This window comes from Fusarium venenatum (genome assembly GCF_020744135.1).
Source record: "Fusarium venenatum strain MPI-CAGE-CH-0201 chromosome Unknown EDB82scaffold_2, whole genome shotgun sequence".
Lineage (NCBI taxonomy): Eukaryota > Fungi > Ascomycota > Sordariomycetes > Hypocreales > Nectriaceae > Fusarium > Fusarium venenatum.
Window position 1 is genome coordinate 3580035 of NW_027072130.1, and position 27869 is coordinate 3607903.

The window sequence follows — 27869 nt, forward strand, 5'->3', positions numbered from 1 at the left end:
ATAGAGATGTATCATTGCAACGTTATCATTCAGTGTTCCGAGTGTCGCAAGATCTAGTTCGTAGGAAACCGCGGATTGTAAACCTCATAGCCTTCGTCTTCAGTGTCGCTTTCTGGCGAGAGGTTTTTCTGGAGACCAGGGTTGATAGGAGCAGGCTCAAACGCGTTGGTCGGCTTGGGGTTCTCAATGATTGATGGTGTTGATCCCGACCCGCTACTTTCGACTTTGGTGAAAGCACTCTTGAAGCCACTCTTCTTAAAACCGCCTTTCTTGAACCCTCCGGCTCCGGCTCCTGTACTCGCAGCAGCTTCCTGGCCGGGGAGCTTGATGCTAATGAGACCATCCGCTTTGGCCTCTGCCTTACGCGCACGTGAGCCAGCATTGGGGTCACGAACCATGGCTTTCATATCCTTAAGGCGCTGTTTGTGACTATGGTCATAACTGCCGAGATGAGCTTCATAGTCGTTCATCCTCGAATAGCCTTTGGAGCAGAGCTGACAGTAGAAAGACTTTTGCGCTTCCCGCGCAGCCGCAGTCTGTGCTGCTGGAAGTGTTTGGTGTCGCTGAAGACGCGTTAGTAAGAGGGCGATCATCGTGTTGCTTGAGGCTTACTGGAGGCATGTTTCGTTGCTTGATGTTCTCTTCAAGCGCGTATGGTGGATTTGCTATAAGATGTGGATCTCATCGACTGGTGAAAGTTTGATCAGGAAAGATTGAGCAGCGACCCAGCGCCTGGATACCTATGGAGATAAGGTACTAGGGGCCTCGGGCACTAACTTCATATGGCCAAGGTTTTCTAAGGCATCTGCCACCAATCAGAATTTGGCATGTGTTGCTGACCGGGTTCCCAGAACATCAATGAACGTCATTCCCAGGGGCTTTCGGCAGGGGCTTCCAGAACAACTGCCCCAGAATCTATGGCAGCTTCCCCCCGTCTCCAACCACGTTGAGGCGCTAATCCCAACTGGAAAAACTTCCCTGTCACGAGCGCGCCATCATCTCTTCTTCTACGTTTGGGCTCCCCGCCTACATTTCCAGGAGCTGTTTCTCTCATCTTCGTACGTACAAAGAAAGGTAGCACGCTGGGCGTGGTAACACCATGGATTTCGACCAATCTCCTGACCGTCGAGCCTCACAGGCAAGCTTCTTATCTCTACAACAGCTTGACCCTTCCCCGATAGATTCTCCGCCAGCAGATCCCACTATTGACCGCCGTGATCTTGGGCGACTACCTCGAGGAAGCGATGATGGGTACGAGATGGTGAACGCTGAGGAAATGGAGAACAGCACCTCATCCATCAGGGCCCCTTCGACCGGTGCTCCAGGTTTGAGTGCAAGCGCGAACCTCAACCAGTCTGGAGCTGGTCCTGGTCCTATCTTCTACCGTAAGGATATACTCGTGTGTATAATACCCAACAGAGCCATGCTTACTCTCGATTAGTTATGCGGATTCAGAAGTTCTCAAGTTACGCAATGGGTATCTTCACATCCCTTCATCTTGCCAACGTTTCCCTCATCCCCGCTATCACTCGCTCGGTTCCCGGCTCCGAAACCTACCTCCTTATGACTCGTGAAATTTACCAAACCTCACTCACCGAACCCATACTGGTCGCTCTACCTATCATCGCCCATATCGGATCAGGAATTGCCCTTCGATTACTGAGGAGGTCGCAGAACATGCAGCGTTACGGTGCAGCGACCCCAGGAATGTACGCCCTTCATCGCTCAAGGACAGAACTTGAAAAGGATCAAAAGAGTGCCAGGGCCGCTTCACCATGGCCAGCATTGAGCTACATCTCGATCTCCGGATACACTTTTACATTCTTCTTCGCTGCCCATGTCTTCGTTAATCGTATCTTACCTCTACAGGTTGAGGGTGACAGCTCTAACATTGGCCTTGCCTACGTCGCACATGCTTTCGCTCGACATCCCATCACGTCTTGGTTTTCTTATGTCGGTCTTCTTGCCGCTGGCTGTGGTCATATGGTTTGGGGGCAGGCTAAGTGGTTCGGTCTGTCTCCTACGACCAAGTATATCTGGGGAACAAGCAGCGTTCCTGCCGAGAAAAAGGCTATGAGGCAAAGAAGACGAAAATGGGTTGCTCTTCACGGCGCTTCCGTTGCATTCGCTGCACTCTGGGCGGTCGGAGGACTGGGTGTTGTCGCAAGAGGCGGACTGATGGACGGCTGGGTTGGCAAAGTCTACGATGATCTCTTCTCGGCGATCGGTTTGTAAAAGCAGAGTTAGTTTAGCATCATTGGAGTTTGGGAACACTTATACGGTAGACATTAGGTTTCTACCTTGACACGCATTATGGAAATACCCTGCGTTTATACGTCAGAGAAAGAAGTAAATAAGCACAAGGACGTCAGAAAGAACTTTAATGAACACGTTTCGACACTAGCAGAACTATATTAACATTATGCTCCTCACACATGGCGATTATTTCCTTGTACTGATCTATTGGTAATGGTGTACCAACAATAATTGGCGAATATGTGTGACCCCCACTGTCTAGGCATACTTAACTTGCGAACGATGTGGTTAAAAGTCCATACGTAGGCATGTATATACCATGGGACAAGTCAAGACAAAGGTATGAATATAATTATATGGCTATTAACGTTAAAAATGTTAAATAGGTCCTTCTGTATTTGGGGTTTACACACACACTGCCTTTATCCCCCAACCATGATTTCAGATAGCACACGTATAGGGTAAGCGTCAGGACTGCAAGCTCCAACTATCGCCACCGATATTTCTAGCCTTCCTCGAAACATCTTTTGCTCCACATCATCTTGACATTCAAGCATAGAAACTTACTTTGAACCTCTGCAGCTGTAAGTTGGCTTGGGCTGCTCAGCGCAACAAGTGATTTTCAAATGTCAAAGCGTAAGGGTGCATACAGCGAGGAGAGCTCTGGCTCTCACACCCATGATGTAGTTCAACCTCGGCCATTAAAGCGTTCACGCATCGCCAATGCAGCTTGCAACTCGCCATTTCAGGATATACTCACCAGAATATCTTCTGAAATCCTGTTGCGAATCCTTTCATTTCTTTCATCATCCGAGCTCCTCACCATTTCCCCCACTTCCCGTCGCCTTTACCGTCTTGCCTCGGATCCTCACCTGTGGCGCGAACATTACTACGAGCGGTTTGTCCTCCCGCGCGCGTTGCGCATACCTGGATTTCGCATCGGTGGAGCTGGCGGTACCAGACTTCAATACTCGGCGCGGCGGGCTGTGTGGGCAGACGGAAGAAAAGGCAGAGCGCCGGACGATGAGTTCTTGAAAGAAGGCAGCAAGAACGAAAGCGTTGATTGGAAGAGACAATACAAGTTACGCCACAACTGGGCCAGAGGTAAATGCGCAGTGGAGGAAGTCAGCGTGCGGGATGCGTCAGAAGAGGGTGACGGGCAAAAGAGAACGCTGATCAAGGTCGTTGAGGGCATAGCGATAACGGCCGACTCGGAATCTGGATTACGCGCATGGGACCTTCGGACGCGACGGCCAACCGCGCAACTCGAATTTCGCGAGGGCGACGAACATGATGATAATGCGCCGACATCGCTTGCAGTGGACGAAAGCAGCTCCGTGACAGAGGTGGATATTGTAGTGGGATTTGCTAATGGCGGTTTCGGGCTGTGGCGGTTGAACCTGGAACAACAAGAATTGACACGGAGATACCGGCACGAGAAAAGCTGCAATGGGGAAATTATCGCGGTTGCCTGCGGTCATCCTTATGTATTAACAGCGACAACGGCTGGTCTGATCTCACTCTATACATTTAATCGACCGGCCCCTGAGCCTACAGACGACTCTACGAACAATGCCAACAAGATTATCAAACCGCTCTCGCACGGGGCAGTGGAGCAACAGGTGAAGCCTCGAAACATGAGCACGATCCTGCCGCCGCCCTACCTTCTTACGTCTCTCAAGTCGCACACCACACACCTTCCTCTCGCTCTATCGATACGACGTATGCCGGCTTCCGCAAACGCCTCTATCGCGTACACCTTCCCAGTCCGCGACGGCTGGTGTATCGGCGTCCAAGACCTACTCATAACGCCGTCTCCCGATGGCTCCGGCGTTGACAAATTGACATCCCGCCTTGCTTCGACACTCCCCATTGCAGCCTCAGGCGGCGTCGATACTGTCCGAACTCACGGGTCACGTTCAGAGCTTATGACCCTCTGTTACAGCCACCCATACCTCCTCGCCACACGGCCAGACAACACACTTGTTTTATATCTCTGCACGTCAACCACCAAATCTTTCTCGCTGTCTTCTGGCATCCGCCTCTGGGGCCACACGTCAGGCATCTCGGACGCTGAAATTACACCGCGGGGTAAGGCTGTTAGTATAAGCACACGGGGCGACGAGATCCGCGTATGGGAGCTAGAGGGCCGCGTCGGAGGCAGCAGCATCGAGGTGCGACCTACGACTAGGCAACCGGCTGATGGCACAGACAGTCCTACAACAGTACCGCGGGCCGAGTGGGAGGACCGCAGGAATTGGGTCGGCTTTGACGATGAGATGGTCATCGTTCTCAAAGAGACACGAGACGGTCGCGAGAGCTTGATGGTTTACGACTTTACATGATGCTGACTGCCCGACACCGCCATTATCGTCAAGTCAAAAGCGACTTCATCATTGTTCTATTGAGAAATGGACAACATACATTCGCGTCGGGACTTTACCTACAATGGCAATCGCCGCCGCCTCCGGCTCACGCCACGTTCCTGGCGAGGGACACCAGCTAGGCGTGGCAAGTGACAATACCAGAGTGTGTATCATGATTCAGCGGAAGTCCTAGCAGCCACCCGTTGCAAACCAATGCTTGTCTATTGAGGCTCTAGGCACCAAGGCAGCACGGCTGAAAGTCCTAGCAAGCCTTGCTTACGCGGAGCGGACACAAGTCTGGCGCATCATCAGTGATACGGACACAAGTCTGGCGCATCATCAGTGATACGGACAAAGAAAGAAGTAGGTCGACTGGGTCCTGCTTTTTAATCGCAGCAACTGATAACCTGACTGTCCAGGCGTTGCGATTAAACTCTGAGCGACATACCGATGGATCGTCCGACATAGTCACTGGCTCGTAGGCCGGAGCATCAATCCAGGCACTTCCGTTTCGCTAGCTGAAGCTTATCGAGACATGGAAAGCCAATTCGGAAAAAGGCAACGCAAGCCAAACCAAGGTCGTACAGAAGCTGCATTTCATCAGGGGGTGGCTGTATGGACGGATTCATAGCCTGGGCTGAAATGTCTCGAATAGCCCGAGGCCACCAATCTGGGGTGACTTGTCAGGTTGTATACTGTAGATACCTAGGTAATGAGCGATCAATGCATCAACGCAAAGATTAAACTTCATCCTGAGAGGGGAGATCTTCAGGCCCCCATGTTTCTGAAACAACACCCATTGACTCAACGATGCACCAGAAGTCTGCTGAAGTGTCTCCCCAGTGAAATTGGCGTTGCATATCATGTCATGCATTGTGTGGCTCCACGGCATGAAACGGAGAAACCAAGGTCACACTGACAGCGCATCAGAGAGGAGACAAGGGAAAAAACAAAAGAGTAACTTTCATCGCATCTTGCCATTCCAGTAGACGTGTTGATCAGCTGCACAATGCCATTGGGTTTCCTCTACCCAAGCAGATACTGACACGCCAAGGTTCTGAAACGACCATGGATGGGAATAGTACAGTGCCTTGTGCCAGCGTATCAGCTATGTCAATTGAGTTCTGCTTGGATTCAATTCAATGCAGTGGCCATCCATTGCTTGCCTGGCAGCCCTAGCCTTGTCCGACCGAGCCAACATGCGCCACGCCGCCAGGCTTTTTCTTGGTCTTGACCGTATGTTCCTTTGCAGAGAGGCAATTCGTTAGACTTGTACTGTGAAATACCCACATGATGACCTACTATCTGGGTACGTAAACACTGGACTAGACCATTAGAAAGTGCACGTTGCCGATGTTCGTAACCGTCGAGAACAAAGACCCCCACCAAGCGAGGGGTATCGACTTTCACATGGTAGTAACAGAGGAGCCATTTTTCCATTCTCTATCTAATCAAGTCAAGTCTAGGAACAAGACCTAGATGATTGACTGGATGTTGTGGAGCCCGTCCTTTATACTTATACCTAGTAGAGTTGAGTTGTCTTGTGGCCATGGGTGGGTGATAGTGGGGATGCTTTTCTTTAGGCGGAGGGAGACAGGACAGGCAGGCGGTTCTAGTTGGGGGAGTGTGATTATCACGGACTTGGATGTGCGAAGTTGACTTGCCATTGAATGCTATTGACACAAGAATATTGCGTGGAGTAGATGAATTTTGGAGCCATCTGTGATAAAGAGTCAGCAATGGGCCTAGGAAGCAGTAATTACAAAAACAAAGATGTTGATACACCAAACACTGAAAAACAGGTGTCGTAACTGATGACTCAAATGAAATTTAGCTTTAGTTGTTACCCGTGCACGCGGCCCGAATTTATCTACTACAACCTAGCCGCCAAACAAGGCAATATCCCTCACCAATTGTCGCCAGAGATTGGCCGAACCGAAAGACGGCAGGGACGACACATGGGAAACGGAGGGCCGATAATTATGTGTATTTACAAGACGGCTTGGGCAGAGACGGTGGATCAGATTACGCTCACCGTTTCTTTGACTGGAACAAAATGATAGTAATAACGAGCAGTGGGTTTACAGCCAAAAGACAGAAAAGAACAGATGACACTCTTCTAGTCGACGCTGTAAGCGCATGAAACATGGAATTGATCCCTCAAAACGGCGCTATAGACACTCCGCCCCATTGCGAATGACGCGGGTCAGAGGTGAGATATAATATCTCATTCAATTGTTGGAGTGAATTGACTCAATTCGACCCCTCCATCGCGGGGTTGCTGGCTCGCACCGCTAGAAAACAGCACTAAAGTCTATGCCTCTAGTACCTGCTGTAGTAGGAGCTGATACGCCTGTGACATGGAAGGTCTTTGATATGACGTCTTTCGCTAGCACATGCACATGCGCGGGCAGTTCTAAATCTGAGGGTCTAGATCGTGTAGGATCCAGCAACGCCTTGGATTGTTGCATCCACCTCTAACCTCGTCGGATGAATGAATATCAATGGAGAAGGAACAACTTGGAGAATGCTGACCGCTCTCGATAAAAATCGATCAATCAACTAATCTTTCCACCGTCGCGCCCATCGGCCAATACTAGCATTGGTTCTCATTAGTGCGAAGTTGGTTACTGTTCTTGTAGTTCCCTGTGTTGACACTGAGACAATGGTCAACAATGACTTGCTTGATGTGCTGCTAATGCTGATGCGCAACACATCTCCTCCCCTCCCTCACCTTCGCTGACTTTCCGAAAGCGACCTAGAACCCAGGGTATGTCTGGTGCTGATTGTCTCCGATCCTGTAGGGCCATGCGCTGCCATGCCATGCAATGCGGTGCGGGAGTTGCTTAGTCTCGTGCGTGTTTTACCTTGGGGACTTAGTACTTCTTTGTGGGAGAGAGATTGAGACATTGTCTGAGCGTGTCAAGATAAAGCGAACTGTCTCAGACCAAGGCAGTCAAATGACCGAATGTATGGTAGTAGTAGTGATGCTCCACGGAAACATGCCTCGTGAGCCTCAGAGACACACACTCTTATCAAGCCGTGGTCCTCTCAAGTTTGAAAGCCACCCTCTAGGAGCAAGCCTTGACAACCACCATCAAAACGATGAGTACATGAAGTGGATGGGACGGAGGGTTCACGCGCCGAGCGGGCCGTTTCACAACCAAGGCATTGGAGAAGTCGACTCTGGCACCAATTCGTGGAGGGTAGATATTATCAGGACCACTTGAATTGAAAGGGACATCCTGAAGTAGTTGAGCATCTCGTTATCTAAAGATTCGACAATCAATCATAGGTAGTCATGCGCTCCTTCAATCACTCAGCTGCCAAAACGTCGGTTGATGATCAAAAAAGAAATGGTGGGGAACCTTGTTAGCAGCGCACTACCTCCACCGCTTCTACTACTAATGTAAGTCCAAAATCTGGGGAACGGTCTACTCGATCGATAGATCACGAAACAAGCTGTGTAGGCAAGAGATAATTACGAATCAAGTTCATCTGGCGAAAGGACTTGGCTCGGCTGACTTCTCGGCCCAACTTTGCTTATGTGAGTTGTCTTGCAAACAAGTACCCAAGTTGGTACTTACGGAGCCTGCACTTCCTGGGTCCGATTCTCCTTCGGCTGGGCCGGACACTCATCAATGATGAGCTTGGGATACGGACAGCACAACAAGCCGTACATAATTACAGAGCCAATATTTAGTAGTTTATGCAGTGGAAGATCGAAAGGAACCGAATTTGCATTGCCCTTCACCATAGATTGTCTTTTGCTGACAGACTGAATCGATAGGGGGGATACAGGCCAACATATTTCATGTAATCTTCAGAGTCCATCGATAAAAAGAGTTGACTCATGCCATTGGCATCAAGGGACAGAGCGTTTAGGACCTGGCTATGGTGTATGTAAATGCCATCATATAATTCCTCATCAACTACAACTCAATTCATCGTCAACGCCCAACAGTCAGTTACCAATCAACAATCTTTCCAGAAGCCTCCAAGGTACCAATTTGGCAGACCCCCCAAAGTCCTTATCGATAATCTACGGTGATGTTCGTCAATCATCAGGCCAGCCACTCACTCCCCCTGTCGCAATTCACATCCATCTCAATGAGCCCCCAAATATGTCAAGGGACTAGACTCACTAGACCGGATATAACTTGGCGCCAGGTCTTGTTTCGGTCTCTTTAGTCTATTTTGTGATAGACCAAGCCTGTTTCTCTCTGTCCTGTGACTCACATCATATTGGTGTGGGAGACGCACCACGACGCTGTGTCTGAATGTAAGATGTCTGAATAGAAAGGTGAACGAGAAGCATTCAGCCTCAATTGATGAGGATTGGGAGCGCAATTGATAGTGGAATAACCGAAGGCGGCAAATATATAGTCTGACAAAACATCCCTTCATAGCTTAAGATGTCATATTGACCACGCATGATTCGCAATACACACATACATGTATGAACGACCCAACGCTCATATACTGCGATAATTCAGTCATGCGATACACTTCATGCGCCTAACATCGGATTAGATCATGAGTCGACACGAACCACAATGAATGGTTGAATAAATGAACATTGCCGTGCCATGACAGTTCTTGGTACTTGGACAATGTTGATCCTCCAGGACCCTTCAGGGCCGAAACAAAGGGTCTGGAAATCGAAATCCGGATGCGGGAACGATTGACGAGATGCAGTGCCAAGCGGGGAACCATGGGAGTCGAAGATGATAGAGCATCTGAGTGCTGGCACATTAGTCGCCTGTGTTATTCCGAATCCACGTATGTGAATGTGGTCAAGGTGATTGTAGAGGTATGTGCAAGTCGTGACAACTGGCGAGATGACGTCCTTCAATCAATTGGGCACCGGGTAGCGAGAAAAAGGAGGGCTGATTCAAGACATGAACCATCACACACGGATACTACACGCCCCCTCAGATACTGGGTATTATGTATCGTTGCGATCGTGATTTGTCGCGGTGGGAAACAAGCAGGGGGGGCGGGGGGCGACAAGACGAGATCAGTCTTTCTGTCGAGAGACTCAATAACACAATAAGTGGGTGAGGATTAAGTAGCAAATACAGTTGAAGACAGTCAATCAGTGATGGTGTTGTGAAGCCTACTCGTGTGATGTCCTCAAGTTCAGATGGCATCATGATCGCCCTGGCACTGGTAGGAACATGTTTAACATAAAGACGCGCATCTGCCGCTGAATAAACGCAGGCTAGATCTCTTGTCCGAAGGCTTCTGTAGGAACAGAACAGGAGGATGGCGCCTACGTTGGAAACTAGCTGAGTTTGGGAGACTTGGCGCCGGCCTCGTGGACATTGCCAATTCTGACCAAGCCACACAGCGCCTCTGTATGTGATGGAAGGCTGAATAGGATAGGTGGAACGTGTACCTACATTCATACCGCATTCCAAGGACGCAATGGCGTACAAACTGCTGGCATCACCAGTGCCCTGGCAAAAATGCTTGATGGACAGCCTCTGCCCCGATCCATGCCTTGGTCTCAAGACCGAATTGTGACGGGCAAACAGACGCCTACACAAAACTACCTGGGCGGCGATCTCAGTGACCACCGATGCACCTCAGGCTGCCCTGGCATATTACCGTAGGTAGATAGAGATAGTCTAGAGGCACGAGATGAGATGCTCGCTCGAGATATTGGGCAATTTTACCCGCGGAGCTAATAAGGGACCTGACGGCTGTCCTGAGTGGCATGGTCCGTCCATCTTGATGTGGAATACGACAGGCAAGGGGAGGTAGGCTTTGGGCCTTTGGCTGAGGCTTTCAGATTGATTGTCACTGTTCAATTGTGAGTTGCTTTGTCCTCTTCTCCTCTGCTTCATCATTCATTCATTCATTCTCCACCCACACACTAGCTTAAGCCCGAGATTCCTCGTTTGAATTGACTTTACAGCCCAATTCCTTGCTGAGCGTCAAAGAATAGGCTGGACAATTGGAGTCTAGGTAGGTAGGTTTGCGATACTGAGGCTGTTGTAATTGACAATCTGCCTGCCCGCCTGCCTCCTTGTTTACAACAACCAACAGCCTGGAAAATGTAGGCACAGGCACACCCTTAGTGATTCAGTTTCCAGATGATTGTGGTAGGATATTTATTTTGGGAGGGAAGAAGGAAGGAAGGAAGGGTCAGCCCGTCACCACCCGCTTGCTCTGGAAACCAGGACGGGACCCACAGATCCACCCCTCCCGTGGTTGACAAGAAGTCCCTTATGACCTTTGCGCGATCACACATGACTTGGCTTGAGAAGCAGATGATGGGGGATCAAAGATACACTCAAATACAAGGTCAATTGATTGTGAAACTCTTTGCGTCAATTCTTACTCTTACCATGAATCAACAATGTCCTCAAATTGTCATTTTGATCCAATGTCTGAGTAGGTAGTCACCGGAATTAATTCATAATTCCTTACCAATGGATCCTCACTCTCTCTCTCTCACCGAAGGCTAATCGAACCTTCTATGGCACTGGACAGTTGTTCGGGGCCCACTTACATATGCTAGGTTAGCTTTGGATCTCCCCTACAGCAATCAGGGTCGGTGCAGGGAGCTGCAGGTGTCTAACTTACAATTCAAGCCCCGGAAACCTATCGTCTAGGAAGGGGAAGGGAAAAGGGAAGGGAGGTCGCCAAGGTGACAATTGATGTCTATTGGATGCTGAATGATATAGATTACCTACTACCGACGTACGGATACTGTATCAGTACTGTCCAGTATCTCAAAAAAGAACAAGAAAAAAGAGGCCAGGCTTAGGTGTGTGAATAGTAATATTGACTCTGTTGCATCCCATCTCAATGTGGCTGCGCCAAACCCACGTTTCCTTTATTACGCACACGCCTAGTCGATCTTCTACACTCTGCCTTACCCTGACCCCCTCCCTCTCCTTCTTTGATCTTTCCCGTCCGCCTGTCTTCCTTTCTCCGTTTCCACAAGGCGCCACTGTGTGAGTAAAGGGAGTCTCAGTGTATGAGCTGAGCCATTATACCGAAATAATAGACTCTGAGTGCATTGTAGTTCAACTACACCGTATTGTAGTGTATAGATTGTGCTGATTGTTAGGCAGTTCACATCAGCCATGACACGCCCCTTTCTGTGCTCTTGCTTGCTTGTTTTCTTTTCCTTTCTCCCTTTCCATTCCCCATTCCCTTTTCCTTTGCTGCTCTCCTCTGCACTGTGACTTTGAGCATCACTGATGGACCCTTAATCTCTCCTCCTGACCCCGGCCGGCTGCAACGTTTATTGCCTTTACGTTGACCTGAGCATCAATCGACATCTCGTTCCACTAGCACCCCCACACGCCTGTCTGCTTGCTCAAGCAAGCGCACAGTCATCCTGACGGTTCCTGCTCTGGCGCCGTCTCGAAACGAAAGGCCTCTCCTCTCTCCTCTCTCCCTCAACTGCTGCTCTACTCGCAGGGGAGGAGTATTCGACTACGACCTAATCTATTCCCAATTGGACATTCGTTGGGGAAGGTGAACAAGACTTCCTGTTGCTGGCTCTTTACCGAGACAAAGACCTCCTTTCTTTGTACTCGCTCTCCTCTCTTCTGCTTGATATTCTCCTTACCTCCGTTCGCATCTGCATTGAAATTTTGCGCAAACAAATTGAACCGTATACATACTTTCCCCAGTTGCAAATTGAAAACCTTGATCTACTATTACCTTTTCTGCCCACATTGAACTCTCGTGTGCAGCTCTATGCGGGAAAGGTTTCTTTTTTTTTCTTTTCCACTGCTTTATAAACAGCACCTGCATTCTCCTTTTCAATTGCATGCCAGAACCTCGACCAATTCGTCAATCATTCGAGAGTCTCGTTCCGATAGCCTTCATCTCAACAAACATCTTTCTGCGCGCAACCGTCATTGAGCGCCCCCTAGCCATCAGCATTCTCATCAATCGATAACCATTGGCCTAGTCACATCATCAACCCTCAAAGGTCATCAGGTTACGGTCGAATTGATTGTCCAGTCGGCAGTATCAAGAACCATTGCTCTCCAAAGTCATACGGTCTGGTACGGTGCCCGTCCCACAGATCGGGTTTTGCTTGGACTTTCGGACCTATATCTCACCCCCCTCCCTCTTAACTCCGCCCCCCTCCTTCGCCCCCCCTCCTCCAGTTTCGCCGCCCTGTTGCTGCCTAGGTACTCTGGTTTTAGGCGCCCGTCCAGTCACTGACAGCGCACTTATAAACACTTTGGGCATACGCAAACAAAGCCGACAAGACTCATACTCCGGCTTATTCAGGCGTTTCTCTCAACCTATTAATTGCGAGCCCGCCGCTCTTTTTAGTTCCTAAAAAGAGCTCAAACAAACGGCTTTGCCACACCAACAGTCATTGTCGCTGACTGACTGCAACTCGACTCGTGGCTGACAAACCATCCTCCGTCTTTGCACTGCCAGACATCTTCCACCGCGTTCGACCATAACTAACAATTCCAAACGCATTATTCCAGTTCAAACACTCATCTGGATTTCTTCCCCTCTTCATCAACATATCGTCGTTCAACACAAACATCGCAGCAATGGCGTCCAATTCTATGGACCGCGCGCAAAGGAGCAGCCCAATGGGCCCTCCCAAGTACCCTGCCTCAAAGGCCTACAACAACAACCATCCTCACTTGATGTCGCCTCCGGATCACGTTCAAGATAGTTTTCATCACAATCAATACGACACCGGAAAGTCAGCATTTTCCAAGACTGATGGCGAGAAGCAGCACCCAATGCCGATGTCTCCTCCAATTTCTCCTTACAACCAGCCCGTCTCGACCGCAGAGGCTCCAACTGGGCCCTCCAATGCAATCAAGGACCCTCTTCTCTATCCTGTCGACGAGGTGCCGTCTAGCCCTGCTCAACAGCCTCTCTTCGCCACCGCTGAGGTTGAGCAAGACCACGATAAAATCATCGATCAACATATCCGTGCTCGCTCTCAGTCCCCTGCAGCTTTCAGCATGGTCGCACCACCAAATCGCGAGCATTATCGTCTGGTTCTTTCCTTCAAATCCCAAGTTATGAAGCACTTTCGACAAGATCCCCGGGGCTGGCTCCGACAGGAACGGCGCTACCTCCAAGAGGACCAAGCCGCTCGCAATGCTCATGGTAAACGTTTCCCAAAGATCATGCCTGCCAAAACCTCAAAGTCACCTCGACAACGCGGCGATCGGGTCCAGAAGCCCCAATCCACCCCGCGGCCGATCCGTACCCACCCTCCCGCCGGCCCCAGCCCTGGCGCCGGCATCGTGCGACCAGCTCGTCGTGTTAGTGCCACTCCTGAGCCGTCTCGTCGTGCCGTTCCTCCCAACCGTGAGGATAAGGACTTTGCCTCGCTGGAGAATTACTGCCCGCCTCTTGATTCATTGCCAAACAAACCCAACAGTCTCAAGGTGGAGTGGAAGGGTCAGCCACTCGATCTCAGCAACGATCCAAACAAGATACACCTTCATCCCGATGAAGTGTCCCTAGCAAGCAGCCTGCGCCTGGATGCTGCCACCTACTTGACTAGCAAGAGACGTATATTTATGTCACGACGTGACTGCTACCGTCGCAAGAAAGAGTTCCGCAAGACGGATGCTCAACAGGCTTGCAAAATTGACGTGAACAAAGCCTCAAAACTGTGGACTGCTTTTGAAAAGGTCGGCTGGCTCAATTCGAAGTGGATGGAACAGTACCTGTGAGATTGGTCTGTTGCCATGTCTTTTCATCGCACGACAGACATCACAGCACACCTCGTTCAAGACATACGACTTCATGGATTATGGGAATGAGCATTATTATATTCAGCGAGTCGATTACTTGTAACCGCCTGATTGGATGGTTCTTTCTTCTCCTGGAATAGCCGAAGCAACATTGCATTCCAGGTGTCTCTGGCCTTGAATAGGCCTTCTTTTCTCTCTCTTTATCTTTACGCCTTTGTTTGTTTTGGAGCACATCTGTTGGCATGCTTGCTTTTCGTTTCGTCTCTTCGTTTCATCTCTCTGCCTGAATTCACGCATGATTACAGGCACCATTCGGCATCACGGCACATTTGAACGATACAACAGAGCATAAGGGATTCTCATCATCATGATACCCGGAGTGCGATATACACTGACCCCCTCGCGCGATCACGTCACCACTCCACTTTTTCTTACTACTCGTTCTCGATTTTCTTTGGTTCACCTCGCCCCTAACGAGTCTTGTTGTTTTCCATACTGTTGGGGCGAGGGTTTGCAAATATCGAGGCATTGCATGTACGGCGTTTTTGTATATGGTCCCTACCAACAGACTGTTGTGGCATGGGAACCATTTTATCTGGAAATTGAAGATGTAGACTCACATCGAGTCGATGAGGGTACCGAAAGCTGTCAAGCCGCCACGCTTGCAGATTACAGATTACAGATTACAGGATGGATTGAGGTTATTCCACATCAGCCTTGCTGAGGCGGCCTCAAAAGGACAACCTTCTGGTCCGTGGCAGAGATTGAGCGAGCCACTGTTTGTGGCATGGTTAACCTATATGAGAAATAAGGACTTTTTTCTTCAAACATCTATTGAAATGTAATGTTCGCTACGAATACAAAGTGATGGCTTATGAATGAACAAAGACAAATGCCGCGATCAATCAACCACGAAGAAGAGAATCGTGCCCAGACACCAGCCATGGTTTGGTAGCCCAATGTCGCAATGCAGCAGGATGCATGTAGGGCACTCTTGGTAGAAAATCCCTTCAGCCCTACACTACTCCGGGGGCCGGCCGCTTCCTCTAGAGGTTAAGCGTGAGCCATATTTCTGGGAACGGATGGATGTCTCTTGATGTGCGTGCGGTACAGCGGGTGAAGCCGCCATTGCAGCGGGGACCAGTGAGGGCTTGCAAGTCAGTCGTATGTACTTCTGTGGTTACTTATGGTGGCCTGGTACATGGTTGGTGAGGGGGGAGTGTGCTAGGAAGGGACATGAGCACCAGGATCTCGGTGAGGTGGAGTCAGACAGCGGGAGCTTATCAAGTGGAGTAAAGGAAAAGAGAGAGCGAAGGGCAAAAAAGAAAGGTGGTAAAATGTGGCTGTAGCGACGTGGCTTAAGGGCCTTACGATCAAAGTTTCCAATAGTCAAGAGGCACTGAGTACCTAAGTTTATGGGTAGATTCAGTCATGTCCATAAATGTCTGAACTTTGCCTACCGGACTGCTTCAAGTCTTTGTTGCGGGATTGTGTTTTGACGGTTTCCCACAAAGTAACTGACTCTTTTTGAAAAGGTTAAGACCAAAGACTTCAGGGAAATGGCAAATACACTTGCTGGCTACATCCAGGTTATGGGAGATCGACTTGGAACCGCTATCAAAGCTATGCAAGTCCTTCAATCATTCACGACACTCTAAAGTGAATTCGAGAGCCAGTACCTTGTCGCCTACCATACGACTGCCACTCGATAAAACCAAGGAAGAATAGAAGGGCAGAAACTAATTATTGAACTAGTTTGTTAGGTAAATAGAGATGTCAAGACCCTAACCATGCTGTTGTTGGTCTTGTGCAACGTGCTCTGGAGTGTATGATGTATTCTGTCAAATCTCTTTAACTATAATCCGGTATGGTGTAGTGGCTAACATTTCGCGCTCTCATAATCTGAGAGATCAAGTACCGCGGAGCCCAGGGTTCGATTCCCTGTACCGGAGTATTTTATTTTGCCGACCTACCGGCAATCTAAAGACTGTCTTTTTTTTGTGATAGCAAAAACAGAACTTGTTATGAAGCCTGTCAATGATTTAACGTGTACCCAGCAGCTCTTGGCAATATTCTACTCATGACAAACTTGAAATGATTGTAACCATTTTATTTCCTGCTGTTGCATATCAAGACAATGATCAGTTACTTTTCACGCCAGGAAACCATCGTCAAACCCTGTTGTATCATAATGTCCCATTCATTAATATTGTTTCGTTCTAATATTATAACTTGAGTATTTACTCTCACTCTCTACTGACCAGCGGCAATTGTGTAGCCTCCATCGACAGCAAGTGTCTGTCCAACCAAGTACTGGTTTGTGGCAAAGAACAGTACAGTGGCAGCCATGTCCTGATCCTTGCCGGCCCGTCCAGCGGGAACCTTCTCGGCATATTTCTCTTTGGGGATGAAGCTCTTTTGGGCCTCGTCGCTTCCGTCAGTGGTCATCTCGGACGGGAATACACCAGGGGCGATGCTGTTGACTCGAATCTTGAGCTTGTTGCTAACAACTTCTGCGGCGAGCATGCGAGTGAGGTGAACAGCAGCACCCTTGGAAGCGTTGTAGGCAAAGTGGTGCTGAGATTTCTGAATCAAACCACTGATGGAACTGATGTTGATGACGGTAGAACTCCAGCCTTGGTTCTTCTCACTGCTCTGCTGGAGAAGAGGCAGAAAGGCGGCGGTGGTGAAGTACGTTCCAGTAACATTTGTGTTGTATGTTTGGTTCCAGTCCTCAAAGGTGGCATCCTTGTTGTCGAAAAGGTTCACCTTCATCTCCTGTGCGGAATTGTCCTCAACCTGGAAAGAGTTGCTTGAGATACCGGCGTTGTTGACGAGGATGCATAGACAGTCCTCTTTGGTCTTGTACTCATCCAAGAGTTTCTGAATGCCCTCCTTGTTACCGATATCGGCCTGAATGGGAATGATCTCTCCGGCAATATTTTTGCCGTAGTTCTCGACAACACGGTCGAGCTTCTCCTTCGTGCGGCCAGTGATGTAGACCTTTGCTCCGTTGACAGCGAGAGCCTGGGTAGCCATTAGGCCAATGCCAGAGCCACCGCCTGTTTATTATCAGCTATAGTTTTTGAGAAAGGAGTCGAGATACCAAACATACCTGTTACAAGAGCGACCCTGCCCTTGAGGTCAAAAAGACTGTCGCGAGCAAAGTCTCGCTGCTCGCCGCCGCTAGCTGGTTGTATGCCTGCCATCTTGTTTGTGGTGTATTGGAAATATCTCCGGATGCTTGTTTGAAAGGTTCTGAATTGGGTTGTAGCTGGGACGCAAGAGTTCTTAATCAGAGGCGCTGTGAATCGGAGGGTAGGGGCAAGAATGCTTCTGGAGTTGGAAACTCCAGGAATATGAGCGAGCTGCTTGGACATGATTCTTATATGGATTTCAAATTTCAAATGCAGAAAAAAAGAGGGGTAGTTACACAATAAAAAGGAATAACTGACAGGAAGAGGCTGTCATGAGCATGAATGAACCTCCTCCTTGTCCTTGTATTTACGCACATGACGAGCTCATAGCTCCAACATGAGGTCAATGCAGCTCTCCTGCCGTAGAAGCTCTATCCATGACGAAACTTGTCGGAGGAAAGTGCCCGGCGTGGCCAGAGAAAGCACGTCAATGGAAAAACAATTGGAGTTGCACATTCTTTTTGTGCTAGAGAAGGTCTTATCATGACGTCGACGTGGAGTCAGCATGATGAATGATCCGTACTTCTGCTGGCCATGATCGCGATCTCCAAGGTCAATTGAAGGCCGACAAAGGGAATACACGGCGAATGCTGCAATAAATCAAGCCAACCAAGACTCCAGATAAATCTGTAATCTCTGCATATTTTTGAGTGTCATGACTTCTATTGAGGCTAACCGGAGCTTGGGGACCCACTCAACCTTCGACAACTTCAACACCATCACGATCCCTTACATTACTGAGGCTCCTTCCTAACAGTGACGTCCATTTATTTCACAATATTCCTACAATTATCTCTGTAGCTGTACCGTTACAGATCTCAGCTACGTGAAACCCAACTCACGAACGCCGTTCCATGATATCCTGTCCATCCTCCTTTGGCTTCATCCTGCACCATCTATTTAACCTCAATATGTTGTACAGCTTTCTGCCACTTCTGCTCGTCCATCCTAGTGATACCAGATTAGCCACTGTCTATTAGAATACAGTCGGTAGTAAGTAACTCACTTGTCGAAGCGCAACAACTTGCCAAGCACTGGTACAAGCTGCGCTCTTAGTTTGGTGTCCTTTTGCTCCAAGAACTGTAGTAGGATTGTCTTGAGGTAGACAGTATCCGGGGCTCCAGCTGGTGAACCATTGCTTCCGCTTCGTACCGAATCAAACGAACTACGGCTCGAACTAGCTACGAGTTTGGTCTGCGCTGCCTTGAGATCCTTGGATAACTTCTCATAACGTTGCCTCGACTCTTCCAGCATGCGTCGAAGTTCTGCTCGCTGCTTCTCCACATCGCGGACTTGCTTCTCTGATGCATCTAAGGCTGTTCGGAGCTGTAACGCCGTTGTTCGGAGCTCGTCGGCTTCTGCCTCAGCCTTTTCTTCGACTGACTCGAGCTCTTCCCTTCGTTTGCGCCACTCCTTTTCGCGTTGCTCAAGCTCATCTCGCTCATGAGTCAAAGTCTTGACCTCGCGTTCGAGGTCCTTCAGCTTCTGTTTCAAATCTTCCGTCTCTCGTGTTTTGCGCCGTGCAAGGGTGGCCGACTCATCCTCGATTCGATCTCGCTCTTCGACTGCAGCTTCCATTCGTACCCTCATATCTCGTACCTTGTTGTCGGCGCGTTCGTCAACGTCCGCCAAGAGCCGTCGCATTGTTTCGCCCTCGCGTGTCCGCTCCTGAAGCAAGCGCTGAACTTCAGCCAACTCCTCCTCCAACGACTCGGCTTGGGATTTGGATTCCTTCAGTTGTAGTGACATCTCGGCCGTCTGGTCTCGCATGCTGCTCAATAAACCTTGGGCATTGCTGTATTGCTGCGTCTTGAAGTCCACCTCCTCCTGCGCTGCTGTTTTCTCTCGCTTCAGTTTGTGCATTTGCTCTTCAAGCTCCTTCACCTTGGGTCGCAGTTTGCCGAGTTCCTCCTGCACTGCCTGAAGCTCCTGCTCCGCCTTGTCAGCCCTTGCACCAACTTCAGCCTTCTCGGCCTCGCTTCGACGAAGGTCTCGTCCGGAAACTCGCTGAGCATCCTCGAGGCGAAGCTTAGCGTTGATCTCGACAGTCAGCTTCTCCTGTAGACTCTTGATCTCAGTCTCGCGATCGGAGGATAGCTTCTGAGCACGTTCCACATCCCGCTTTAGGTCCTTCTCTCGTTTCTCCATATCTCTGAGCTCCTTAGTCTTGTTGGCGAGCTCTTCTTTCGTCGTCTTCAACGTAGCGGATTCCTGGCGTAGGCTCTTCAACTCTGGCTGCGCCTTTTGTAGTACCTCACGTAATTCTGTCAGGTCCTTGAACCGGTTTTGAGCCAATTGTTGCGCGGCACCAAGATCAGCTTGCAGAGTAGACGTCTTCTCCTTAAGATCGTTGTATTCTGTCCTGATGGAGTCCATTTCGCTCTGCAGCTTGGAGCCAGCCTCGGCGTCTGATGTGGATGAACTGATCTTCATTTCTAGATCAGTAATCTGCGCCCTTAATTCCAACTTCTCAGCTTCGAGATCCTTAATCTTGTCCTTGGCCTCAACATGATCTTGGCCAATCATGAGAAGGTTCTCTTGCAGTGACTCGATCTCCTCCCGTAAATCTTCCTCAGTCTTACGCTTCTTGCTAAGACGATCGATTTGCATGTCCTTTTCAACAACCTCTTCCTTGAGTCTAGCAATCTCAGCCTCTAGCTCGGCATTTCCAGCGGCGTCAGAAGTAGTTGCTGGCTCAAGAGTTTCCACGGGACCTCCTGCTGCTGGAGCCTGAGAGGGTGCTGCGGCACCACCGGCACCGCCCTTGCCCTTCTTCTTCTTGTTGTTCTTCTTCTTACCGCCGCCACTGGCAGCTGTAGCAGAGGCCGCCGTGGGTTGCGAAACTGTAGGCGTTGGTGTTGCGGCAGGTGTAGTCGTTTCGGGCGTGGGCTTGGATTCTAATCTCTTGGTCAAATCGGTAATCTTGCTCTCGCTATCGGACCTTTCCTTCTTCAAGGTGTCAATCTGGTTGTTGAGGTCATCGATCAGCTTCTTGGAAATGGTTTTTGCGTTAGAAGCCTTGGCCAACTCTGCGTCAAGCTGGCTTGCGCGCTTATCTGACGATGCGATTGAAACCTTGAGTTCGTCAACCTTGACTGTATGCGCATTCTTGTCCTCTTCTAGCTGTTTGAGTTGCGCCTGTGCCTCCTCCAGTCGTTGATTGAGGTTTGTGATCTCCTTGTTGCGGTCATCAAGCTGGGCCTGTAACGATTCCTTTACCGTAGCAGCGTCGCGAGTCTCGCTCAGCTCTCTAGTAGCACTCTCCAGGCTTTCAACTAAACCAGTACTAGTCTCTCTGGCTGTAGTGAGCTCCTTCTGGAGGTCCTCGACTTTAGACTTAAGTTTCTCAATCTCTTCGGACTTTGACGCAACATCAGCCTGAAGCTGGGGGATCTCATCGTCGTAAGAAAAGAACTCCTCGTTAGACCCCTTTGTTTCGGCGACCTCGCTGAGTGGCTTTTGAGGCTTGTGCTTGGGTGAGAACATGCCCATGACAGAGGACACAGGGGATTTCGATTTTTCGGGCTCCTCTGTGGAAGTGTCTTTACTCTTATCGTTCTGGGCACCCTGAGAAGTCTCCAAATCACCCGTCTTTGGTTGATCAGCGCTTGCAGATTTCGCTGTCGCTAGCTCTTCTTCCAGCTTTTTTGCCCTTTCTTCGGCTTCGTTATACTTTTTCTGCAGTTCCTCCTTATCTGTCGATACCTTCTTCAGTTCCTGCATCACCATGTCACTCCGGAGGTTCACTTGGTTGAGGTATTCTACAAGGGCATCGGGATCACTGATAGAAGTCAAGGGTGTGTTCTCGCGAAGGGCTTTCTCGAACGGCTCGATTGCCGTGGCACGTCTATGGGCAACACGGTAGGAGCGAAGCAGTTCTAGACATTGGGGTCAGTCCCAGAAACATCTATAATATCATAGGGTTGAGCTTACCAGGATATGTCGCCTCGAGCTTTTCCAACTTGCGCAACTTCTGTCGAATCTCAGGGCTCAACTCCTGAGGCTTCGGTGCCTGTGGTTTAGTTGCTGGAGCATCGGTGACACCATCTTGACCCTTGTCCATACTGGCTTCGTCTTTGACTCCCTGACCTTCCGGAGTCTTGCCTTCTAACACGTTTTCTTGACCATTGGTATTGTCGGCATCGGCACCAGCAGGAGGCAATGGGGTAGCAGCTCGACTCGGTTCGTCACTATCATCAATCACGAAAGCGGCCTCAAATACAGCAGGATCTGGGTTGGGGGCGTCGCCTACATCGGAAGCTTGCTTTCGGGACTTCGCGCGCTGACCCGGTGTGGCATCGCCTTTGCGCGACGACGTCGAGCCTGTTCTAGAGGGGCTTCTCGACTGGGTGGCTGTCTGCTGGCGGGCTTGTTCCTCGGCAATGGTCCGATCGATGGCGCTTTTGAAACGCTGTTCAATTGTAAGTGACCGCACGTATAACGCAGATCAGATAGCTGTCACGGCAGAACTCACTTGGAACATGATGGCTCCCTCAAGTCGAAGACCAACGTCTTAGAGACCAAGGGACGCGCGCAACGTAGGTAATGGTGTAAGTCTTGGAGATAGTAAACAGGAATGTGTAAATGAGTGTCCGGGAAATGAAGACGAAGGGAATGTCAAGAAGCTCAACAAAACGCCTTCATGGCAAATGAGAGATTGTTGGCGGTTGAAATGATGAAAGGAGTTGCAGGCTCTTGGTCCCTGCTGGCAGAAGTAGCTAGTTAGTGGACAGAGTTACAGTGTTTCCATGCGTCAGGGTACCAGAAACGTTAGCCGCTACAAGCACAAGAGACGAAATAAATAGACCAGTCTATGCAGTACAAACCATACTTCTTAGGTTATTTATTTTTGTATCTTGAACCTTGGATGCTAACTTTTCTGCTACCCACTAGTAACCGTAAAATTTCTGGGGAAAGATTATGTGGCTCGTGTATTTCTGTGGCTTAGACACTTGAATTTAATACCTACCTCTCCCCGGACAGGCATACAAGCATCCAGATAGTTAGATGAAATAGTCCTTCCTAGTTTACTATATGTGCAAGTTTAACTGATGAGCCCCTCTTTGCGACAGAAAAGTTTAATAGCCCATTTCCGAGATATAGAAGCTGCGTAGGATGGGTTATAGTCTGAACTATATATAACACAGAGAGGTGTGCAAGATGACCTGTATATATTATGTATTGGCGTTTTAAATAGGCGTATGGACATCCTTAGCAAGATTAGAGAAGATAAGACGAGAGGGTAGCGAATCGTTTCGGTTATTGTGAATGAGTTCTACTCGCTGACAATCAAGGCGTCCTATAACTAACACGACAGATCTATAACAACGTTTGTACTATATAGGTCTAGTTCTCCTGTAAGCAAACGACGTGTATCTTGATCGTGATGTTCTGAGAAGTAAGTTGAGTTAGTAACAATGAAACATATTGAAGGGAGAATCGTCCATAAGTCCTGTTGGTATACATTCTCCCCTGATTTAGCGAACATTGTTTCAGTTGATGCTATCTGTCATTTATCCTGGGTAGACCATTGAAGCTCAAGCTCCCATTTTTAGCATCAGTGGAGCTATCACAGGCTAACTGCCCTCCCTGTTCTCCCCCTGGGTCCTCAGGTCGCCCACATGAGCTGAGCCCGCTGAATGAGGTCACACCTTGCACTTGTTCAACTCAACTTCACATTCTACCATTCCTTTACATCGCCACTTTTCTCTATTTTCCCCTTCATCTCTTCTTCGCCTTGCGATATTTTCTTTTCGCCCATCACTTGGGCATACTCTCCCTTCCTTGTGTTCTTTCCTTCTGTTGTCTTCTCTTTGTATACTTGGCCCTTCCTGCACTATCTATCTTCTTGATTAAAATGGTGGCCTTTTGGCCCTGGGGGGTAATGCCTCGTCTCTGCTGAAATAGAGTGCAATTGCTAACATATCCTTGGTAGGGCGAATCCTCCGACACCGCTTCCTTCGAAAAAACCCTTTCTACGCTTTCGACTAAGATCAATGATGCTCAGGCCTCGCTCGACAACTTCCGCGCAAGCTCTCGCCGCGCCCGTGTCATTTGGACACTATACCTCAGCTTTGCTTATCTCGTTTATGCGATCGTCCTTCTTCTTGTCGTCGGATATGACAACCTCGGTGCTTTCGAATGGGGCGGTCTTACAGGCGGTCCGGTGCTGTAAGCTCTTCACCGAACGTAGGCAATGCGACTTACAAACTGACGAAATTGTGACAGTATCTACGTAACGCGCACGACCCTCGCTACGTACTACAGCTTTCGCATCGAGACTCTCAGTGCCCGTCTTAGAGAGCATCAGCAAGAGCGCGCAAAGACGATCCAGAAACTCAAGGAGGCCACCAAATATGACTCCACTATGGAGTTAATCGAGAAGTACGGCGGGGCTGACAATAAGAGCAAGAAGAAGGATGGCGAGCAGAATACAGACAAGACGTCTGGCAAGCAACAACATGCTGCCCCTGGCCAGGGGCCTCCAGGTCGAACGCGCATGCCTCCTCCTCCAACAGCCAACATCCAGCGGGCTCACAGTCCTATGCCAGGCCCAAACCCCATGGAACCCGGTGCCGAATTCGCTCCTAATGCCGAATGGTCTACACCTCTGCCACCTCCTTCAGCTCCCGGTACCCCTCAGCCTCCTCCTCCACCCCCGCTGCCGCAGAGAAGTTACTCTTCCTACTCGACCGCTGCCCCTGAAACTCACTGGTACGACCGTATCTTCGATGTCCTCCTTGGCGAGGATGAGACCGCCCCCAAGAATCGTATCGTTCTTATCTGCCAATCGTGCCGAGTTGTAAATGGCCAGGCCCCCCCCGGAACTAAGACGTTGAGCGAGCTTGGACAATGGAGATGTATGTCATGTGGTGCCTCGAACGGAGAGCTAGACGAAGGGAGGCGTATCATGAACGAGGTTCTGGACGCCGCCAAAAACGCAGAGACTGATGGCGACAGTGTTCATGAGAAGTTCGCTCCTGAAGACAGTGAGCCCCCCATGGTCGATGTGAGCACGCCCAATGATGGTCCCGCTGCAAACACCAGAAAACGCAAGGGGGGTAATGGAAAGAAATGAGATGTATCGATCTACAATGTAGTCCTGCACGACCACGAAAGTATTGACAAATTACGGAGATGGGGTTTATGGCATTTATTAATAATCGAACGTTTTGAAAGCTACCTATCTACATTATATGAGCCTTGGAGGAAATACGTATATGCTACTGTTTCTTTACTCGATTTTCCACTTACGAAGACGTAACTTCCGTTATCCCTTAATTACTTCTAACTTAGATTACTGCTCTAGAAAGTAGACTATGATGATTGATCGTTCGGTGTAGAAGCTTGAAACGCCCTTCACGTTGATAAATCCTTTGCCTTTACATGTCGACACATGCAAACCAGCACTAGTTTTAATCACATTGGGTGCTGTATAGCCTTGTGCATTGGGCGCAAATTATTTTACATCAGTCGCTGTGAAACAAGTCAAGTCTATCATTTTCACCTACATAGTCCTGTGACTAATTTCAACAATGCAACTCTTGAGACTTTCATGTAATAGTGCAAGTCCAACATATGTACCCCAATATCTCTTCATGGCCAAAACCAAGGCACGCTGAGCAATTGGTTAAGTATGAAACCTTTTTCCTGTCCAAAAAGACGAGAAATCATGCGGCTTTGAGGAGATTGCCTTGGTCCGAACAGATGCACAAGTGTAGCACCTAGGGCCGCGTGGGTCATCAACAAAAAAAGACTAGTCATCCGCATCATCTGGATGGCCTAGAATGTCGGCTTGTGTTCATTCGTTCCTCTGTATTCGACATGTCCGGAGCGTCTATAGTCCTTCTATCTCTTCCTCACCTCCGTCGACCACCCGTCGATGCCCTCACCGCGACCACCAACCTCCAAGCCTTCAATTTTCAATCCTTTCATGCCGGGCGTGTCCTCTAACCAGTTATGGCCTGCCATACCACCTGCGTTGGCTCGCTTGTCGGGAACCAGCTCCAACATTGGGGTCAAGAAGTCTGCAATACGCTTTGCTTCGTCTTCTTTGAAGTGATATTTTTCGCGTAGGACATCTGTTAGAGCCCAGTGTCTAAGTCGGTGAATGTTCCGCAACTCTCCCTTTCGATTGAAGATCTCTTGACTCCACTTGCCACTGAGACATAAAGATTTGGGAAACGGTCCAAGAAGTTCAATGATCTGGGCGATATGATCGTCGTCCTTACCATACTTGGTGCCTGACTGGGGATCAAACAAGTAGTCACCTGTAATCAACTCAAACACCTAGTAATTGCAGTCATGTTAGCAAGAGCTGTGACAGCCTCATCAAGAGTTTGGGGGCCCATACCATAGCTGCCATACTCCATACATCAGTGCTAGCACCCCATTTCGAACCCAAAATTACTTCCGGCGATCTATATTGTCTTGTCTGAATGTCGTTGGTAAAGTGATGGTTGACCCAGCAAGCATTACCCAGGTCTGCAATCTTGACGCTGATAACGTCGAAGGCATGCGCATCTTCAGCCTTGCGCTTATCGCCTGCTGCGGCAGGGGGGGAGCTTGATTTGTCCAGAGAAATGCCAGAGACCTCACGGCTGAGAAGGTCGCTTCAAGTTCGTTGTCAGTATTTGAACAAACTTTTATTTGGTGAGGATAATTAGCTTACGCTGACTTTTCTCGTTGCTTCTGAGCGTCGTCGGATGGCTTAGGGGATGCCTCATTTGATGATTTGCCTATTGGCATAATGTATTAGCCATGTTTCTATCGAATAGGACAAGGCAATGGGAATGCCTGAGCGACTTACCATCGTTCAAAACACCAGCAAGACTCGAGTGGGGGGTCGGTGAGGGAAAAAGGTTGGACTGGTTGAAGCTCGTGTTGAGGGGAGATGGGAGTGGTTGACTGCCAGTGATGAGAGTTCTTCGACGTCGCCGTCCGTTACGATTGTTCTCTTTCTCAGCAGCTTCGGGCTTAACGACACGCTTAACAATCTGCTCGACGTCTCCAATCTCAATAAGAACGTTTTCTGGTTTGAGATCGGTGTGGATGATACCGCATTCGCGATGGAGGTAATCGAGGCCGAGAAGCACCTGCTTTGTGATTTGTTTTACAAGGGGCATGGGAATACCACGATGGTTCCAACGCTTGATGAGGCCGAGCAAGTTCTCTCCTAGGACCTCGAAAACCATACATACGTGGGTGCCATGAGGTCCCTTGTGCTCAAACGAGTCCAAAAGACTCACAACATGCTTGCGACCTGGGTGGTCGGGCTTGGCCTGAACAATCTTATTGAGAAGCTTGATCTCGTCGATGGCGGTCTCGGTATAGTGGGCGGCGGAGCGGACGACCTTGAGAGCAACATGTTTGCCGTTGGTGTTGTCTCGGGAAAGCCAGACGGTTGAGAAATGGCCCCATCCTAGCTTGCGAACGACTGTGTATTTTCCGTCTTTAAACTTCTCTCCAACCTGTACTGGGTGGTAACCACCTTTGCAGTAGTCTTCAGAATCTTCCTCGTCTGCAGTGTTTTCGGCGGCGTCTTCGACGGACGAGGATGAGGGGGAGTGGGCCATGGCCGAGAGTTGGTGAGATCTAGAATAGGAGAAAAGAGGTTAGTGATGGCCCAGAATGTATCTTGGTATGCGGCAAATATCAGCGCACGAAGGCAAGGGTCTGATGATGAATGAAAATAATGGCGGAGCCAATGCAATCTGAACAAACAACCACGGTCGCAAGATTTGGTGGGAGAGCGACGGCGGCGAAAGCGCTGATGGCCTTGCGCGTGGTGGGGGACCTTTTCCGGATTGGGCTTGGGAGTGGTGAAATGGCGGGGAAGCATCAAAACATCATCCAAGAAGATAAGGTAGCAACGAGTCAAGACGTGCTGGCGCAATGCATTCATGGAACCAGCGCGTCGAACCTCAGACCCTAAACTACCAACAGCCCAAAGCCCAATCCTGGGCGCCAGCATGTAATGGAAGAGCGTCAACGGGGTAGGGAGGTGCAACCTTGATTTGAGAAAGCTGCTCATGGTGTCTTTACATGACGCAGCTTACGCTGGTAATAAATAAGCCGGGCGCTGGTTCTTCTTCTTTGCACTCTGCACTCCTTGGCTTTAGGAGCACGTCCAAGTCAATTGGGCAGCGAAAGTGGTTATAATCGAGGCAAGAGTACGCAAAGGTTACGCTGGTGAGTGGTGTGGCGGACGATGGGCGGGGAATAGGGAAAGAAGAGAGAAAGAACAAGGATCTTGTGAAAATGACGATGATGACCAAGGTGTATGTTAGGTGACGATAGCGGTCGCGGGCGTCTGCAAGCTATGGCAAAGAGCA

At 49.4% G+C, this 27869-nt stretch overlaps 9 protein-coding genes and 1 non-coding gene across 10 annotated transcripts; 6 read left to right on the plus strand and 4 right to left on the minus strand.

The window, feature by feature from the left end:
- Positions 1–15: 15 nt before the first annotated feature.
- On the minus strand, positions 16–734 carry EDB82DRAFT_159848 (uncharacterized protein). The gene is made up of 2 exons (XM_025734112.2): positions 613–734; positions 16–563 (listed from the first exon to the last, which is right to left on the minus strand). The coding sequence occupies exons 1-2, from the start codon at positions 619–621 to the stop codon at positions 54–56; spliced, it is 519 nt and encodes a 172-aa protein (XP_025584951.1). The 5' UTR covers positions 622–734; the 3' UTR covers positions 16–53.
- A 214-nt stretch (positions 735–948) lies between these two features.
- EDB82DRAFT_497664 (uncharacterized protein) lies at positions 949–2410 on the plus strand. Its single transcript, XM_025734113.2, has 2 exons — positions 949–1385; positions 1442–2410. Exons 1-2 carry the CDS (start codon positions 1100–1102, stop codon positions 2233–2235), a joined length of 1080 nt encoding a protein of 359 aa, XP_025584952.1. The 5' UTR covers positions 949–1099; the 3' UTR covers positions 2236–2410.
- A 173-nt stretch (positions 2411–2583) lies between these two features.
- EDB82DRAFT_497665 (uncharacterized protein) lies at positions 2584–4976 on the plus strand. The gene has a single exon (XM_025734114.2). It carries the CDS (start codon positions 2883–2885, stop codon positions 4599–4601), a length of 1719 nt encoding a protein of 572 aa, XP_025584953.1. The 5' UTR covers positions 2584–2882; the 3' UTR covers positions 4602–4976.
- Positions 4977–7271: 2295 nt separating this feature from the next.
- On the plus strand, positions 7272–8028 carry EDB82DRAFT_159927 (uncharacterized protein). The gene has a single exon (XM_065607088.1). It carries the CDS (start codon positions 7451–7453, stop codon positions 7850–7852), a length of 402 nt encoding a protein of 133 aa, XP_065464677.1. The 5' UTR covers positions 7272–7450; the 3' UTR covers positions 7853–8028.
- Positions 8029–12794: 4766 nt separating this feature from the next.
- On the plus strand, positions 12795–14511 carry EDB82DRAFT_160122 (uncharacterized protein). The gene has a single exon (XM_025734117.2). It carries the CDS (start codon positions 13169–13171, stop codon positions 14315–14317), a length of 1149 nt encoding a protein of 382 aa, XP_025584956.2. The 5' UTR covers positions 12795–13168; the 3' UTR covers positions 14318–14511.
- A 1688-nt stretch (positions 14512–16199) lies between these two features.
- EDB82DRAFT_t88 lies at positions 16200–16290 on the plus strand. Its single transcript has one exon. It is a non-coding gene; the product is annotated as a tRNA-Glu (tRNA).
- On the minus strand, positions 16285–18129 carry EDB82DRAFT_497680 (uncharacterized protein). The gene is made up of 2 exons (XM_025734118.2): positions 17454–18129; positions 16285–17400 (listed from the first exon to the last, which is right to left on the minus strand). The coding sequence occupies exons 1-2, from the start codon at positions 17716–17718 to the stop codon at positions 16592–16594; spliced, it is 1074 nt and encodes a 357-aa protein (XP_025584957.2). The 5' UTR covers positions 17719–18129; the 3' UTR covers positions 16285–16591.
- A 7-nt stretch (positions 18130–18136) lies between these two features.
- EDB82DRAFT_566361 (uncharacterized protein) lies at positions 18137–22326 on the minus strand. Its single transcript, XM_065609824.1, has 7 exons — positions 22010–22326; positions 21469–21946; positions 20133–21413; positions 19491–20102; positions 18768–19451; positions 18542–18734; positions 18137–18483 (listed from the first exon to the last, which is right to left on the minus strand). Exons 1-7 carry the CDS (start codon positions 22016–22018, stop codon positions 18432–18434), a joined length of 3309 nt encoding a protein of 1102 aa, XP_065464678.1. The 5' UTR covers positions 22019–22326; the 3' UTR covers positions 18137–18431.
- Positions 22327–23392: 1066 nt separating this feature from the next.
- EDB82DRAFT_523825 (uncharacterized protein) lies at positions 23393–24613 on the plus strand (the record flags this gene model as incomplete). Its single annotated transcript, XM_025734121.2, has 3 exons — positions 23393–23416; positions 23471–23706; positions 23764–24613. The coding sequence occupies 3 exons, from the start codon at positions 23393–23395 to the stop codon at positions 24611–24613; spliced, it is 1110 nt and encodes a 369-aa protein (XP_025584959.2).
- A 770-nt stretch (positions 24614–25383) lies between these two features.
- EDB82DRAFT_545071 (kinase-like domain-containing protein) lies at positions 25384–27110 on the minus strand (the record flags this gene model as incomplete). Its single annotated transcript, XM_025734122.2, has 4 exons — positions 25384–25824; positions 25889–26147; positions 26207–26273; positions 26345–27110. 4 exons carry the CDS (start codon positions 27108–27110, stop codon positions 25384–25386), a joined length of 1533 nt encoding a protein of 510 aa, XP_025584960.1.
- Positions 27111–27869: the final 759 nt, after the last annotated feature.